The sequence below is a fragment of the Lissotriton vulgaris genome, chromosome 1_1, assembly GCF_964263255.1.
Source record: "Lissotriton vulgaris chromosome 1_1, aLisVul1.2, whole genome shotgun sequence".
In the NCBI taxonomy this organism is placed as follows: Eukaryota; Metazoa; Chordata; class Amphibia; order Caudata; family Salamandridae; genus Lissotriton; species Lissotriton vulgaris.
In genome coordinates, this window is record NC_141685.1 from 587959774 (window position 1) to 587976423 (window position 16650).

The 16650-nt window shown below is 39.1% G+C and overlaps 1 protein-coding gene across 1 annotated transcript in view; it reads right to left on the reverse strand.

Moving 5' to 3' along the window:
• The window catches only part of LOC147747521 (vitellogenin-A2-like), a 90889-nt gene extending 74503 nt beyond the window's left edge, over nt 1–16386 (reverse strand). The window contains exons 1-9 of the mRNA XM_086953990.1: nt 16288–16386; nt 16002–16022; nt 15728–15879; nt 13995–14246; nt 12646–12807; nt 12408–12556; nt 9797–9947; nt 6316–6473; nt 6064–6229 (exon numbers count right to left, since the gene is read on the reverse strand). Coding sequence (XP_086810116.1) covers nt 6064–6229; nt 6316–6473; nt 9797–9947; nt 12408–12556; nt 12646–12807; nt 13995–14246; nt 15728–15879; nt 16002–16022; nt 16288–16327 — 1251 coding nt within the window. The 5' untranslated portion in view covers nt 16328–16386. The remainder of the gene's footprint in view (nt 1–6063; nt 6230–6315; nt 6474–9796; nt 9948–12407; nt 12557–12645; nt 12808–13994; nt 14247–15727; nt 15880–16001; nt 16023–16287) is intronic.
• Nucleotides 16387–16650: the final 264 nt, after the last annotated feature.

Genomic DNA, 16650 nt, shown 5'->3' on the forward strand with positions numbered 1-16650 from the left:
TTAATTCTTTACCTTTATTTAGCGTCCTGTTGTTAAGTAAGCATCCCCATGTCTGACCTCTTCCTGATTATTTGTTTTCCTTCCTTTTTTACAGGTTTAATATATTTTTCAAGATTATTTATTCTCTGGTCCCGCTCCTGTCACTATCCATTTTATGGATGTCCTGATGTGCTGTGTTGCCCCCTGTTGGGTATGTTATCTTATTGTCCCTTGACGCCTCTCTTTCTTTTCTTGTTATTTTTAACGTATGTCTTACAGTTGTTGTACTGTCTTCTCTTTTCTAAGTCTTTCTTTCTTTCTTTCTTTCTTTCTCTCCCCCTTTCTTCTATTTCCCTCTCTTCATCTTACTAATCTTTTACTCATCTGTTGTCTATTGTATTTTCTATGCCTTTCCCCTTCTATTTTTATTGTTCACTTTGCTTTTTCTCTATTGCGTATTGTATTTCTTATATGTTTTTTGATGTCTCCAGTTCAGGGTTATTTCATGGAATGTGAAAGGTTTTAATAACCCTATCAAGATGCAGAGGATACTGTCTCACCTTGCCTCTTACAACCCCAATTTGGTCTTTCTCCAGGAGACCCATCTTACAGAAACTGAAGCACTGAAAATAAAACGTGGTTGGATGGGCATGGTTCTTTTCTCTCCCACTTCGAATAAGAAAAATGGTGTTGTAATTTTATTTCATAAAAAACTTAAATGCTAAATTATATCACAAGAATGTTATACTAAGGGGAGATGGTTGATAGCAAAGTCACTAATAAACAACATTTCTTTAACGGTTTTTAATGTATATAGGCCTACACATCCTGATTCTTCCTTTTGGCCTTTAATTACAGAGAAATACATTCAATTTAAAGATGACTATTTTATATTAGGGGGTGCTTTAAATCAAGCCGTTGATACCTTCATTGATCGCCAATCTCAAGTTCGCTTTACTCCTCACAAAACACAAACATTTTCTTGACACTATATCTCAATATAATCTTGTTGATTCTTGAAGACTCTCTCATCCTAACACTCTTGCCTTCTCTTTCTTTTCTCCCCCTCATAATTCTCTCTCTCGCCTAGATTATATTTTCCTCTCTCAATCTTTGTCTCAAAATCTGCTATCCACTTCTATTGAGCCTATTGTTATTTCTGATCATGTTCCAATTATAATTGATCTAGATTTACTTCCTCCAAGCCCCAGGTCCTCCCGTTGGCGTTTTAATAACTCTCTTCTTCTTAACCGTGTTTTCTCTTTTCCTTTTGGAGCTTTTGGCAATTCATTTTTTTACCTAAATGGCCCTACCCATCCTTCCCCCCAAATTTTATGGGATTATTTTAAAGCCACTGCAAGAATCAGTTCTTACAGCCTTGATATGTGCCAAATTAACGTTTAACAAAACTTAATCTGACAATGCTTCTTCTATTCCTTTATGCAGTAGTGCCCGCTACTATGGAGGCCAGAACAAGGTGGGGAAACTCTTAGCGAATTATTTGAAATCTCGCAAAGATCGCACTCTAATTGACTCTATATACTCTCCAGATGGTCCTCTCCGACACAAAGATCAAGACATTCTTGCCACTTTTAAAATGTTTTATATGGATATCTATACCCCTGAATCTCCTCCCTCTACTTCCCTCGTCTAATCCTATCTTGCTAACATTCCACCACCTTCTACTTCTCACCTTAATCTAGCGGATCTTGATACAGATTTAACTCTAACTGAACTATCCTCTGCCCTAAAAATTCTCAAAAAAGGGAAAACTCTTGGACCAGATGTTTTTTCTGTTGAATTTTATGTACATTTTTCTAACTTATTGCTTCCTAAACTTTTAAATCTTTTTCATTCTTTTTATCTTTCTGGAAAAACAGGGGGTACTTTTCAAGAAGCCATCATTTGCCTTATTCACAAGGAGGGGCAAGATCCCATGTATTACAAAAACTATCGGCCGATCTCTTTAGTTAATGTAGATTATAGGCTCTTTGCCAGAACATCAGCATTACGTCTAGACCCCCTTATGCCACACTTGGTTGGAAAGGAGCAATGTGGTTTTGTCAAAGGTAGATTGACTCATATAATTAACATCTCTTCTTTCATGGTTTTAAATAAGATTCCCTCCCTTTCCATGTCTTTAGTGGCTATTTCTGTCGACGCTGAAAAGGCATTCGATAGAGTAGATTGGTCCTTCTTATTTGCAGCTCTTAAGTGGCATGGCTTTGGCCCTACATTGAACTCACTCATTTCTTTATTATATTCTGCTCCTGGAACGTCGGTATTAATTAATGGTTCAGTTTCATCCTATTTTCCTCTTCAACGAGGAGTCCGTCAAGATTGTCCTCTTTCCCCCCTTCTTTTTGTTCTTACTCTCAAACCCTTTCTTACTTGAATACGTAACAATACCTCTAATTCCGGTTTCTCTTATGGTGAGCAACAGCTAAAACTTTCAGGTATGTGGATGATGTTCTACTCTTTATTTCTAACCCTGACACTTATATTCCTTCTCCAGTACGTGAATTCACTTCTTTTTCTCTTGTCTCTGGATATAAAATCAACTCTGATAAAACAGAAATACTCCCTCTTACTAAAACTTGCTTTCCACATTCCTTCTCTTCCACAGCCTTTGCCTGGAGTAGCTCCAAAATCAAATACTTGTGTATGTGGTTCTCTAATTCCATCTCTTCTACCGTTAAACTTAATATGTCAGTGATTCTGTCTCAGATTGATAAATTACTTACATCTTGGAACCCTCTTTTTCTTTCATTGTGGAGCCGCTTAGATTCAATCAAGATGATGGTTACTCCCATTTTGATCCATGCTCTCTCTATGCTTCCTGTACATATTCCTGTTTGTCATTTTAAACGGATTGACTCTCGTCTTTCTAAATTTCTTTGGAAAAACAAAAGAGCCAGAATTTCCTTATTCTCTCTACATAAATAAAAATCTAATGGAGGTGTTAATTTTCCTGATTTCCGCCTCTATCACAAATCTTTCTGTCTATGTCAGGCTTCAAAGTGTCTCCTTTCTGAATCCTCCCCCCTTTACTCCCCTCTGGCTCTTCATTGAATGTTCCTTCCTACTGCCCTTTTCTTTTAGGGAAGTTCTCTCCTTCGCTGCAAAAAATTCTTATACATCTCTTCCTCTGTTCAAACAGGCTTGTTCTTTCTTAAAACCTCTTATTTCCCCACACCTGATGTCTTTTCTAGACTCGCCTTTCTGGCATAACTCCCTTATTACTATTAATAATAGAACCCTTTTTTGGAACACCTGGAGACTGAAAGGTATAGTTTGGGTTAAACAACTTTTTGATGGTGTATCCCCCCCTTTCCTTTCCCCTATTTCAAGACACTTTTCACTGTCCCCGCTCCTTTCTACACACATTTTCTATTCTAATGACAAATTTTTATTCTCTTACTCATTCATCTTCTCCTGCTGTTCCAGATTCTCTTTTGCAAATCCTTCTTTTATCACCCAAGGCTTCTCTTATTTATAAGTATTTCTCTGCTCCTAACCCATAGCGTGCTAAGACTAAATTGGAATTCTCGTTGGAATCTGACCTGGGATGTGAGTGGAATATTTCCTTTTGGGATTAACTTTGGTCTCGTTCCCTTAAAATGTCTTGTTCTGCATCTCTCACTCAACATTGTTCTTTCTATATCACAGACTCTACCTCACTCCTATTTCCTTGGCTCATTTCTCTTGCTCTACTGACACTAACTGCTGGTCTTGTAGCTCCTCCAATGCTGATCTTTTACATCTTCTTTTCTTTTGCTCTTCAGTCTCTATTTTTTGTACGAATATTTGGTCCAACATTACTTGTATATTTATTATTTCTATTCCTTATTCCATTTCTCTCCTTTTTTCTGGTAATCTGTCAGATTCTTTAGATCTCTCCCCCATGCACATGGTCTCTTTGACCTCATGCTTGATTTGGCATTCCAACATATTATAACTGTAAAACACTCAACAAACTCTCTATCATACACTGGTGGAACAGTCTCCTTCATTTTCATCGACTTGATATTGCTTTTGCCTCCTCCTGCATACCAAAGTTTAATAGTCTTCTCTTTTGGTTACCTCTTAAAAATTATTTAGATAGTTTAGCGTTCCAACATAATTGTCGTTCAACTATTGCAGATTTTAAACCGCCTTGAATGTTTTTCTCTGCTTTTTGATTCTTATATGTTATTAGCTTATTGTATTTATTGAATTGTTGGATTGTCGTATTATCTTTCACTTTTCTTGTATACCGCAATTATTTATTAATCCTTAGTTTATTTGCCTTATCTCTTTTATGAATTTCTCTCTCCCCTTCCTTCCTTCTTCTCTTTCCCTTCCTTCCCTCTTTTTCTTTTCTTTGCCATACAAACTTATAAAATAACTTTCTCTTCTGTTTTTCGCAATTCAGCAACTCTGTTATTATAAATTCTTATTCTGAATGTATTTATACATTATTGCTTTGTTGTAATTCTGTTAATTTTTCAAATAAAAGCTCTTAAACTTTAAAGAAAAAAGTCAATGGTGGCATGATGGTATGGCCTAAGCAGTTACAACATGTAAATTAGAATTTCACTGGTTGTTAATAGACTCACATATATAAATGGTTCCCAAAAGGTTCAAAGAAAAAAATTAAACACAAACAATCTTTGTAGAGTGAAGAATGTTTTATATTTATCCGATGTGTGACATTTGCAAAAATTGCATGAAACACCAAAATGATGGATAGAATGCTATACATAATCTCAGCCACTGCAAATCACTTGAGGGTTGCATTCTATGCCATTGTTTTCCATCGACTATGCCAATCTAGCAGAGGCCAGTCAAATGAAAATGAGCCCTGATCCTGTTCCAATGGGAACAGTACAGTCCAAACTACAAGACAGTCCCTGATGACACAGGCAGCCCCAGACAAGTTGAAGTGCCATAGTGGTGGAAAAATGATTTGGGTTGCTTGTGTTCTCATTCAGAGGGAACCTGGCTTGAAGTTCAAGCTCGACTAGTCCTACTGGAACAGGATCAATATAGACATGAATAAGGCTTGTCTCTATCTGAAGTGGCATAGTAGGGAAAACATAATGGACTGGAATGCAACCCAATCGCTTATCAGTTGCTGTAGCTTTTTACAAGTTTCCACCCCTCACCTTTGTTTTTTCCTCCATACATTGTCTTAAGTACTTCAGGAATATTCAGTTTTGGTCCCATGCTCATTGTGCCACTGGATTGAAGTTATATCTCATTGACAAGGCCTTAATAGGTCAAACCTTGCCTAGGATTGTTAGTATTCTCATTCAGACAATGCCTCAAGGTTTGTGCATTGTTGTTCGTATTCGAGCAGGACCTGGGCTGATTTGGACGTCTTAAGTTGTATAATGGGCTGAAAATCAGACTGGAATGCAGCCCGAATGATTGCCAGTGGCTGTGACTTTTTTGCAAGCACTCCACCCATCGCCTAGTTGTTTTTTTTCATTTTTAAAAATTGGGCACTACAATAGTTAAACTTTAGCTGTGATGAAGTGATAACAAAATTAGATGACATTTTAACACTGAATATTCAATGGCCCGCAGTTTGTTCTGCCAGTATGCCCTGTAACAAACTGCAAATCTTTAATCAGGAAAACGAACGTCACAAGGTCTCTTCAAAGACAATCAAAGTTTAGCGGAACAAAGGAGAAAGGGAGTTGTGTCACCCACAGATGGATGGGTAAGCAGAATCTAAATTATCATTGCAATAGAAAAGATATCTGTGGCTGTGGGTGACTCAAAACGTGACTTTAAAATTAACTGTGGTCAAGTTTTCTTGGAGAACTGTGCGTGCCTACTATTGTTCCTGTTATTTTGATGTAAATAGGATCAAAGACAGGGCACCAATTAGAAAAGTGCTGCAGTTTGTTTATACATCTGCAGATGCACCATTTCTGTAACACTCATTTCATGGTATTGCATATACCATTAGGGGAGACATTTGGTTGTTTTATCATGCATTTGACTTCCCTTCTAAGTCATTCTACACTGTCCGCCATAACTGCACAATGTCCACTAACATGTGAGAACAAAATAAAAACGTTTGAATAGACTTACTTGAGCCACTTGCAAGGTCTGGTGATCTGCTCTGGTGAATTGGACAGCTAGAGTGACAGCCTGGGCTGCCTCCCTGGGGCTCAGCTCCTGGTTGTGGATCTTCTGCTTGATAACCTTCAGTGTATCAATGGTTCCCACCGCTGGGATGGCATTCAGCAACCAGCGCCTGCATGTAGCATACAAATCCCAGGTGTTAGGCAGATACAATTCCAGTATTACAATCCATCGATTGACATTATAACAGCAAATCACCTGTACTGAGGTCTGTCTGCAAACTGCTTCCATATGGCTTGGATATTTTCATAGTTTGCTGCGCGAAGAATCTGGGTGAGCTGTAGGAATTTGGCAGGAGCATCAGCATGTACCTGTTGTTGGTTATTCTGCACTAAATGCTGGAGGGTTTCTGCAACCTGTACCAAAAAGGAAAATAGGTGAACTTAGTTTTAAAAAAATTATGGAAAGTATCATGAAACATACTGTGCCATATCCTTAAAGTAGCTAGAGGAAAGGAGTGGATTCACAAATTTGAATTTTTTAAATCGCTAAAGACAGTTCTTCATGCTTCTTCACTCACACTACCTCTGTAAGGACATTCATTCCTGTTTGATTAGTTGCTGGGTAATTTCGGGTCTCCTAGAATTACCTAGAAATGGATCACTAGAGGGGCAGGGTGCATCAGCTGGACAAACAACAAATGGTATTTATTATATGAAACACAGAGACATTGAATAATCATTTGTTTTTTTGAAAATTGTCCCAGGAACATCTTTTGAATTCTGAAAGTGATTAATCCCAGGTATTGTTCTATTTTCTTCAACACAATATCACCTTGGTGTGGAAAATTCCTTGGGAGACTATCCTCCAGATGTAGCACATTGTCTTTAAGTTAGTGGAATTACATCATCATCCAATTCTTAATCAGACCCTGGTGATCTAAACGTTCTTACTGTCTAAAATGTACAGTGTCTATTACATCTCTCCCTCTCCCACTGGTATTACTTTCTATTTGTGGGCTCTCAGATAATAGGAGTAAGATGTCTTATTTATTGAGGCAAAGTATCTAGAAGTACGTTTTGTGCACAACTGTATTAACCAATAATTTATGGATTGCAGAACAAAATCAATCAGTGTAGGACCTGTAAAATGCTTTAGATTGATCCGAAATGGCTCAGTTATAGATATTCCTATCCCAAGTATAATCTGTAATCATTTTGGCCAAGGTTTACTACAGTACAGCACTCTGACTGGTTGATAATAAAAAAAAATAAGAATAAGTGAGAGTGTTTTCTCAAGCATATATCTGAATTGTTTCTCAAACGTAGGCACAGCCAGTGCCATAGACGGTTTGTGCATAAAGGGAACAACACTTTAGCTTGACTGAATGCTAATAAAGCCTCAGTGTGGTCCCATTGATTAATCACTAACAGTACATCAAGAATTAAGGTCTTTGTGTTTGGAGTGAACAGACAGAGGATTAGCTTTAGGGTTAGAATGGTTGTACAATTGACATGGGAGAGGCATGGCAGCATAAGTTGGATGTTGATGTATCCCAAGTGAGTCAGCCTGGTGTCATCCATGTTTTTCCTCACCCAAGGATTTGTTAAAACTGTTAAAGTTGTGTGGCTTGGCCTCTTCCTGTTTGGGGGCAGTACCTATGTATCATCAGTTCATGAGTACAAACTGCCAACTCTGAGTTCCATAATCAGTAGATGCATGTAGGTAGGCATTGAAGAAGCCCTATAGGTCTTACATGGTGCTGGGGGTCAGACCTGGTCTTTAGGGTCAGATATGATTCTTTAAGAGATACAGGGGATGACATATATGTGTGTTATTACAGATTTTCCAAGCATTCGAAAGGGACATCTGGGGAATAATGTCTCAATGTGCCTTAAAGCCAAAGCAGACATCAGTAAACAAAGAAAATTCTAGAAGAGTTCTTGCTGATGATTTTTAATGAAGCACAACTGGGTGCACAAATGTTCCTTTGTCATGCATGGCTTCAATATTAAACCTCTATTATTTAAACAAGATTCCAAATCTGGTAACTCATTGCTATACCATAGAAAAAGTTGATAAGAAACCCCGTTATCCACCATTGCTACATTATAAAGGATTTTCAGACCATGCCGATATGGCTGTTTGAAGGCCTGCCAGCACAGTGCTGCTAGCTTGCTTTGGCTGAAAGCAGAGAGCACAGCTGCAGGAGGGGAAACATAGGTGGGGATGGGGTGGAAGTTAGTTAAGGATGGGCAGTAAGGTATTTTTTTCACATTTGGGTCTGGGAGTGGAGGCCATGTTCCCTTATTACTCCTCTGCCCCTTGCGTAGCAGTGATAAGCAGGGGCAGATGCTTTTAGGGGCCATTAATTACTTTATAGATGGATTATTGTGAGTTACAGAGATGTTATTCTCATAACCCCTGAGTGGAAATCATCCCTGTAAAACAAAGTTACCCATCTATGTGTCTATTTGCTATGTATGTTTCGATTGGAGGCATCTATTGTGAATACCAGATTCTAAATCTGATTATTCACAGCTCTGATGTAGGAACTGTGAGAAACGAAGGTTGATTCTCACAGTTGTTACCTCCTAAAGTAAGTCCACACTGCTCTGACAGGGCTCCCTGCAAGCCAGTTAGCACAGCACTTGGTCTAGCACAGCTTTGAGATGATGGGTAGTGGAAGTACACAGAGAGTGTCACGAGTTGGAAGCAGGTGGCCAGATATTCCTTTTTTACATTTGGGCATTTGCGAGAGGGGGGAAAGGCCATGTTATGCACGGCTCGGCAATTACTCTTCTGCCCCTTCATAGTTGTTGATGGCAGGGGCAAATGATTTTTAAAAGCATGTATGGGTGTAAAGTGAATTACAGAAATATTTTTTACCTCAGTGTTCTGAGTGCCATCCTATACAATGTGCCCTTTTCTTTTGTTGTCTACTTAATGCCACTCAGAACTCTTCAGTGAGAAACCTTACAATTGTACTATGTTACCCAAATATAATTCAATAAATATATTCATTGGATAGCCCTGTAAGAGGTTAGTATAACTATGATGAAACCAGGGGCCAAATGCGCAAAGCACTTTTCTGGACACAAACGTCCCGATTCGCAGAATTGGGCCATTTGCGACCAGAAAAATGCTTTTTTCAAATGCACAAAATATGATCCTGTATCTTATTATTCAATCACATTTTGCATTTGTGATTCGATATTTGGAAGGGTATGTATTACTGTTTTGTAATAGAATTCTGGTCATAAAACAGTAATACTTTACCACCAGTTTAAAACTGGTGGTAACCCATTTGCAAATAAGAAGGGGTCCCCAAGGGTACCCTTCCCTGTTGAGAATGTAAATAAAAATATTTTTAAGAGCAGGCAGTGGGTTGATGGACCACTGCCCAAACTTCAAAGTTTATTTTTTTTTCTTTTGAAACACATACCATGTTTCTTTAAGATCAACAGACTGCATTAAAAAAAAGATTGCTTAATTAAAATACAGTTACAAGCATGGAGGTCTACTGTTCATAGCCTACCATTATCCAAGTGATGGCAGTGACTCCAAACGGGTTGCAAACTGCAACTTACCTCCTTAATATTTATGAAGTAGGTCGATTTGCAACTCACAAGCAATCTTTAAATGAAACTGTATGAGTTTCATAAATTAGGATTTTCTAATTGCGATTCAGAGAGAATTTGAATTTCACATGCACACTGATATCTTGAGATTTACATACTTGGGTTTCAGGACTCCTTGTCTTCACTAACTGAATAGGCATTTGCAAAATTTCTGAAGCGAACTGGTACTGAAGACCACCGCGGTTCTGTAGCTCAGTCTGAGGAGTATTCACTCGATTGCTTTTTGTTTCCACGAAAGTGAGCACTTGCCTGAAAGAAAGATGAATAGAAAATTCATTAGCTCCCCATTTGCCTTGTCAAGCACCTTAGATTGCAAACGGTCAGGTAAGCAGTGTTCCTAAAGTGCTACCTGCTTAGGGTGTGCCATTCCAGACATTATACAACCACATATTTGGACCTCTAAATACAGACTGAAAATAAACGGTTTTTGTACCGATTTGATGAGGGCAGATGTTCCGCTCATTCTACTTCCTAAAGGACCTTTTTGGAATATCAGATGTTCATTGTCTTCCTCACTGAGAAGTGTAATTTTCTCTGACTCTACTCAGATGTTGTGTTCGCCCTGATTCCCTCACAGTTCAAAAGTAAAATATATACATGCAAGGCGAGTGCTTTAGCACAACATTCAAACATGGCTCTGTTTGACTTAATTCCATTGAAATGGTTTGGTGAGCTGAGAATCTGGATTCTTTTTTCCTCACCACCTTTCACTTTCTATGTACAGCTCCATGTTGTGAAAGATATCTTGGGCATGAAACCTCTCAGTCTTTCCTCCTTAATTGTACCCTATCTAAAGGGGAAGATCCTGAAAATCAATTTAGAGATACTACACTGAACAGTTATGGTTGTATATTAACATAACTGTGTCAATGATTTAGAGAGACACACCCCAGCAGAAAGTTGAAGGACACCACTTTAAGTCAGTTTTCTGCTAGAAAATGGTTATAAATCTGCTAATTTCTAATGACACTACCATGGACATTAATTCATCAGGTATAGCAGAAGGAACATCCTGAATTCTTTCGACCACCACACATGTCACATGTCATCACATACATTGACTGTTTGTCTCACATCAAACCCCTCAACAGACTTATTTTTACTGCCAAGTGACTAAGTATAAGCCAGTGAGTGGAAGCTACGAAAGGTAAATAGGGCTCACAGAGCCTTGTTTAGTTTCTTTTGGTTTTAATCCAAGCATAATCTAAGAGCCTGAGATAGCAAGGACAGAGCCAGGGGTGGCATGAAATAGGTAATGCTGCAAACCTGTGCTAGCTTAAAATGATGTCAATGGACAACAGCTTCATGGATAAATAAAAAAGATGAATCAAAATTCATATTTCTGGGGGAATCTTGTTATGCTCCCAAACGTTATCCAATGTATAAAACAAACTCAAAGGCAAGCTTTTGTATTTCTGCAGTAAAATCAACTCACATAGCTAAAAACAAAAGGCTCTCCTTTGAATTGCTTGCTTTCTGAAATTATTCAATACCAAAGTGATTATTAATTCTGTCAATCAGAAACTCCCCATTGTGGCACTCAAACCACTGAGGCAGGTGTTGACAAACACTTTTCAACTGTTCCTCTATTCTTGGCGCGTGTAATTTTACAAATGTCCTCCAGAAAGCCTTAGCTTCATCGAAACACACATTTAGATCTTAGACATATTCTAACAAGATTTAGACCAAACATCCTTTGTCTGACAGCACTCAACCTCCAATAGTACAAAGAACAATGGACTGTAGAAACGTCCCTACCTTTCCCTTAGCAATAAATGTGTGGAACTCAGTCATGGCCAGTGGACACAATACTCTGTTAAGAGTTATTCTTTGCTCACAGCTGTTTGTTAACATATGTGTGGCTTCATGGAGTTTTAAGGGTGCGTATTTTGTCCTTATGATGTACAGGACGATTACTGAGAGAAAAAACAGGCAGTTTAGCTGTTTCTAAAAGACCAAACTGTCTTTCTGAGCTCATGTTCAAAGTGGCTTGGTGTCTCATAGCTTGCCTGCTGGAAGAACAATGGCCAGACCCCATTCTCATCTTAGCATGCCTTGAAACATATAAGATGTTTTTGGTGGTGATCATATGGATGGTACTCTATGATATAACAAGTCGAGCTAAGTAGTAGCATTTAGGAACCAAGCCAATTTCATTGATCTGGTTTGGCTATTGGCAAGAAGCAAAAAAGTTGACTTGTGACTCTAAAAAGCTACTGCCACAATGTTGATATATCTTAAGCATTGGATAGGATATGAAAGAAAGTGTAAACACATGCACTCTCCAAAATCAAGTCAGAAGGCCATAAAGGTGGAGGTGTCAGTTCTCCTTTCACTGGCAGACAGACATTTTTTTTATGGGACAAAACCGGTACTAAGAAATGGGAGTTGAGGGTAGGTGACTCTATTAAAAGAAAGAAGCTAACTGCCGATAATTATTGATTTTTTTGTGTTTATTATGCACACTTTTAAACAGTTATGTTTCTAGGTCCATGTTGTGGCTGGTCTAGCTGTGAATCACCTTATTATGTACTTTGTTTTAAACATATTGAATAGCCGTTTCACTAAAAAATAAATTCATTTTGAATTGGAATAGCTAAATTCCTTATTAACACTGCATGATCCTTTGGGCAGATGAAATTTATTTTTATGATGATCCTGCACAAAACAGCACACACAGATATTGATGAACATAAGAAAGACACCCACCTGGCTTCCATTACAGCTGCACCATTGAGTTCATAGAAGGGGGAGAACTGATACACCTGTCGTGCAGTCACTTCAGTGATTAGAGCGCCACCATCTCTGGGCTTCATCTTGTAAGTAAATGTTGAAGCCCTTCTTAGATTCTTTACCATCTATAAAAGTATAGAAGCAGATAAAATGATCATGGAGAGGTACGATATTTAAAGTCAAATTTGAGTCTAGATATGTGACATGAATGTACCTTCTGCCAAGATTCGCTTTTCTCCACATAAGCCATGCCGATGTTCTTTTCCACTTTATCCTGACAGTTGTTCAGGTCTCTGGATTTCACAACGATGATTCTATCTGTTCTCTTGTCTTCTTGGATCACATACCTTGTGTGGCAGACACCGGTGACACCAGACTGTGGAAATTAGCAGAGACAATCAAAATTGCCAGCCGGTGGTCTGGGTCCTTATATGAACATATTCAGATAAAGTAAGATTTTCCAATTATCAAAGGTTTCTGCTGTAAGTAGCCCATCACTTGATTCAACCTACTGATTTGCAGGCCATGACAGCAATCAGTGATATCTTGATTTGCTGCAAGCTGAACCATCTAGAATTAATTTTACTGACTCTTAAGGGAGGACACCAGGCCTCTTTCATATGTGTGAGTGATTCAACCAAGTGTCATGACTTCACTTCCATTCTATAGAGTCTGCATCAGTTACCCTTGGATGCAAGGTGTTGAGAAACTCAACTGCCTTATTTCTAGTAAAATAGGGTTAGCATCTCCATCATGAATGTTGCTTAAACTTTGGAGTCTAAGTATGTTCAGGTCCACCTGACTCAGGCACTTTTGAAATTAGAAACACATATTTTTGAAAGCACAAAACTCAAAGAGTACCTTGCTACCTTTCTCTTTGTATGTGGTAATCAATTTTCTCTGCAAGTTTTCTGCTTTTAAATATTGCTATCGAGTGAATTAGTCTGAATGACTCCATAAAAGCAAACAAAGACTACAACTCTTAGAACTCACTAGATTATCAAACGCAGAGCATGTTCTGCCAATGTGATACAAGATGGAAACAATACATTAGGACAGTCTTTGCAGACGTGTCTTTATCACTCTGGAGAAAAATTGTGAGGACTTCTTCTCACCACTATTTCAGAAGGTCAATATATTTCCTAGAACGTTGATCAACAGTTGTATACTTTAGAGATATCATCATCACACAACACCATCTATGAACCTAGTTGGAAACAATGCGAAAGACATCCAATGTGTTGTTGACCAGGTTCCCATTAAACATCAAATGATGTCTTGGAAGCTATAGGAGGTGTAGATCCTGGACATTGTAAGTGAAGGTGTACTTTCACCAGACACATTTGTTAAGTTTGGGAAAGAAAAATGATTTTTTTAAACTAACCTCACAACACTCAGACATCAGCATTTTTATATCTTGGAGGGAGCCTTTACCACACTTTGCAGGTGGCTTTATACATTTGTTCATGCCACTTAAATATATTTTTAAGATAGTAATGTCACATGGTGTCACTAATGGATCTCACTATTACAAACAACTGTTTTAAAATAATTGACACTAACCTCTTGCAAGTCATAGACATTTTGTGTTTTCTTGATGGTGACCTGCAGCATGTTCACGATTCCTCTGTAAATGTTAAGTATAGTTTCAGAAACACCATCTGGAGCGTACATGTTTCCTACACGTCCATTGCTGTACTCAAACTTCACAGGTCTGCTCAGCTGAGCAGCAATACTTTGTGTCAGCTTTGAGGAACGAGTGAATGGATCCTTGGGCCAGATGCCATTGTATTCTTTGATTTCTGGAGATGTGATCTGGGAAAAACAATAGTTATAATTAGGATATTTGAAATGTATTGCTATGTATCATGAAGACAATACCATTCGAAACTAAGATGCTGAGTGCATCCTGTAGAATATTGAGGTTCTTGATTTACACATATTGCGGGCACCTATGTATTACACTGTATACCTATGTATTACACAGTGCACTACTGTCTGTAATACTGATCACATGGTGCATACATAGTTCATTCTCACCACATTCTGGATGCCTTTCCCACCCCAACCCAACTGAAAACAAAATACATGTCATCTTGTCAACGTCCCACAAATCCCTCAGCATTACCCAACCCTTCCACTCCCAAATATTGAAAAATAAAATACTGGTGTCCTGCCATATATCCACATCACCCTCTCTTTATTGCCCCTCCCAAGAACACCCAAATATAGCAAATGTACTGTCTGGTGTTCTGCCACTCTCTGTACTTTCCTCACCCTCATCTGAAGCCGTGCCTTAGGGTAGGCGCAGTGCCAGTAGGGGCTCTCTGAAAGCCACATCAGTATGTACTGGAATCCCCTGCCCGCTGTGGGTCTCTGCAAACCTGCAGCTGACCACGAAGATGTTGACTGGGGAGTGGCAGAGCATGACCTAAGTTCCTCCACCTCCCTCAGGTTTATGGAGACCCAACAGAAGTGGGGGAAGGGTAGTGAGGAAGAAGAGCATTATATGCCATTCTGCTGCTTCGCTCAATCTCTGGTGACCTGGGTAAGGTGAAGAAACACCAGGAAAACGAGCACAACCACTGGTGACTTAGCAGAGAAACAACAACCTAATGAATGAATGAGTGGGATTTCTTTAGGGCACTCCGAAGAGTATCCAGGTGCTAACAGGGAGAGTCCAGGTACGCAACCCCACAGCGGAGAATTTTCCAGGTTTTAGGTTTCGGGGAAAGTGAGCTCAGATCCAGCACAAGCCTCGAGGAAGCTCAATACAGGCCTTAGCAGCCTGTAAAGAAAAGGCTTTGCACCCCTTGAGATAGGCTTACAGCGACGGATAACCAGAAGCGAAGCAGAAGCAGAGTGCCGCGCTCTGGAGGGAATATACTGACTGAATCTCTTCCAAATGACCAGGGCTGGAAAGGAACTCTGCCCTGTGAACCATCGCTGTGAACTTATTATTGTGATATCAAAGCAGCGAATCATTATTGTCCGGTTGGACCCAATATATGTTTTTATGTTGATATCTATACTTGTATTGACCGTGGAGCCAGTAGGTCTTTTATCAATACGAAAGGTACAGTGGGGACAATACTGTCCTTTAATAAAGAAGATTAAAACACAATTTAAATGATTCAATTGCTATTTAAGGAAGAGTGGCTGCTCTGGCAACGTTGGCTACGTCTAGTGTATTAGTTTAACTTTGAAAGAAAATGCTATGATTGGAGGAGAGCCTCCTCCCACTGTCCCCCTTTGCTACGTCATCACTGTGCGCTTCACACTGTGTTCGTTCTTACCCTGAGGAGATAGGCCTTCTGTGCGAATCCACTGATCTCCACCTTGCAGTTCAGTTTTATTCCAGATCTGGCCAGTCCAGCCTCCGGTAATCCATTCAGGATAATGGCCTCGTACTGGAAGACGTAGGTCTTACTTTCACTGAAGACGGGTTCTGGAAGAAAACATAGAGCTGAGCACAGAGACGAACATTTCACCTGACATTGACGCAAGATAATGAGATGCAGTGAGGTCATTACAGGTGAACACACCACTTATACCAAAAAAGGTACTTACCATAGTTGGACTGCTCGCTGCCTGTGGGAGGAATACCAAACAGGAAAGGTGAGAAGCAGCTTAGAAAGAACCAGATTCATAAAGGTTAACAGTATATTGAAGGTCACTATATTAAATAAATGAGGCTTCTTTCATTGTCCTACTATTGACTCTACCACAAGCGCTCTGAAAGAAACATTTAGATTTAGTAATTCTATTAAAAAATATGCAGAAAATAAAATTAAAAGAAACATGTTCTATCGATCCCCACAAGTTTCCATTGAAAGGAGCAGAAGGGCGAGCTTACCCACAAGAGCAACCAGAAGGGCTAGAATGACTCCCCTCATGGTGGCGGTGGATGGAGGGGAGTGGTTGTGCTGCTGCTTTTATAGCCGGAAAGGGGGAGTGTTTGGCTGCCTACCAGCTGATTTTAGCTGATGGGTCCGTTTTTTTTATCATTCACGACAAGCATTGTTTTCACCCTCAATGATATCGATCTCTAGCCGGAAATACAGATGCAGAAAGGCTTGACATAGCTTGCATTAATCTACATATTGTATACACGAAAATAATTCAAATGTACTTTTGTAAAGATTTATAAAAAGTGATTGATTGTCAGACAGCGATGAAATAAATAAATATGTGGTTATGCTGATGAGATTCACTTTAG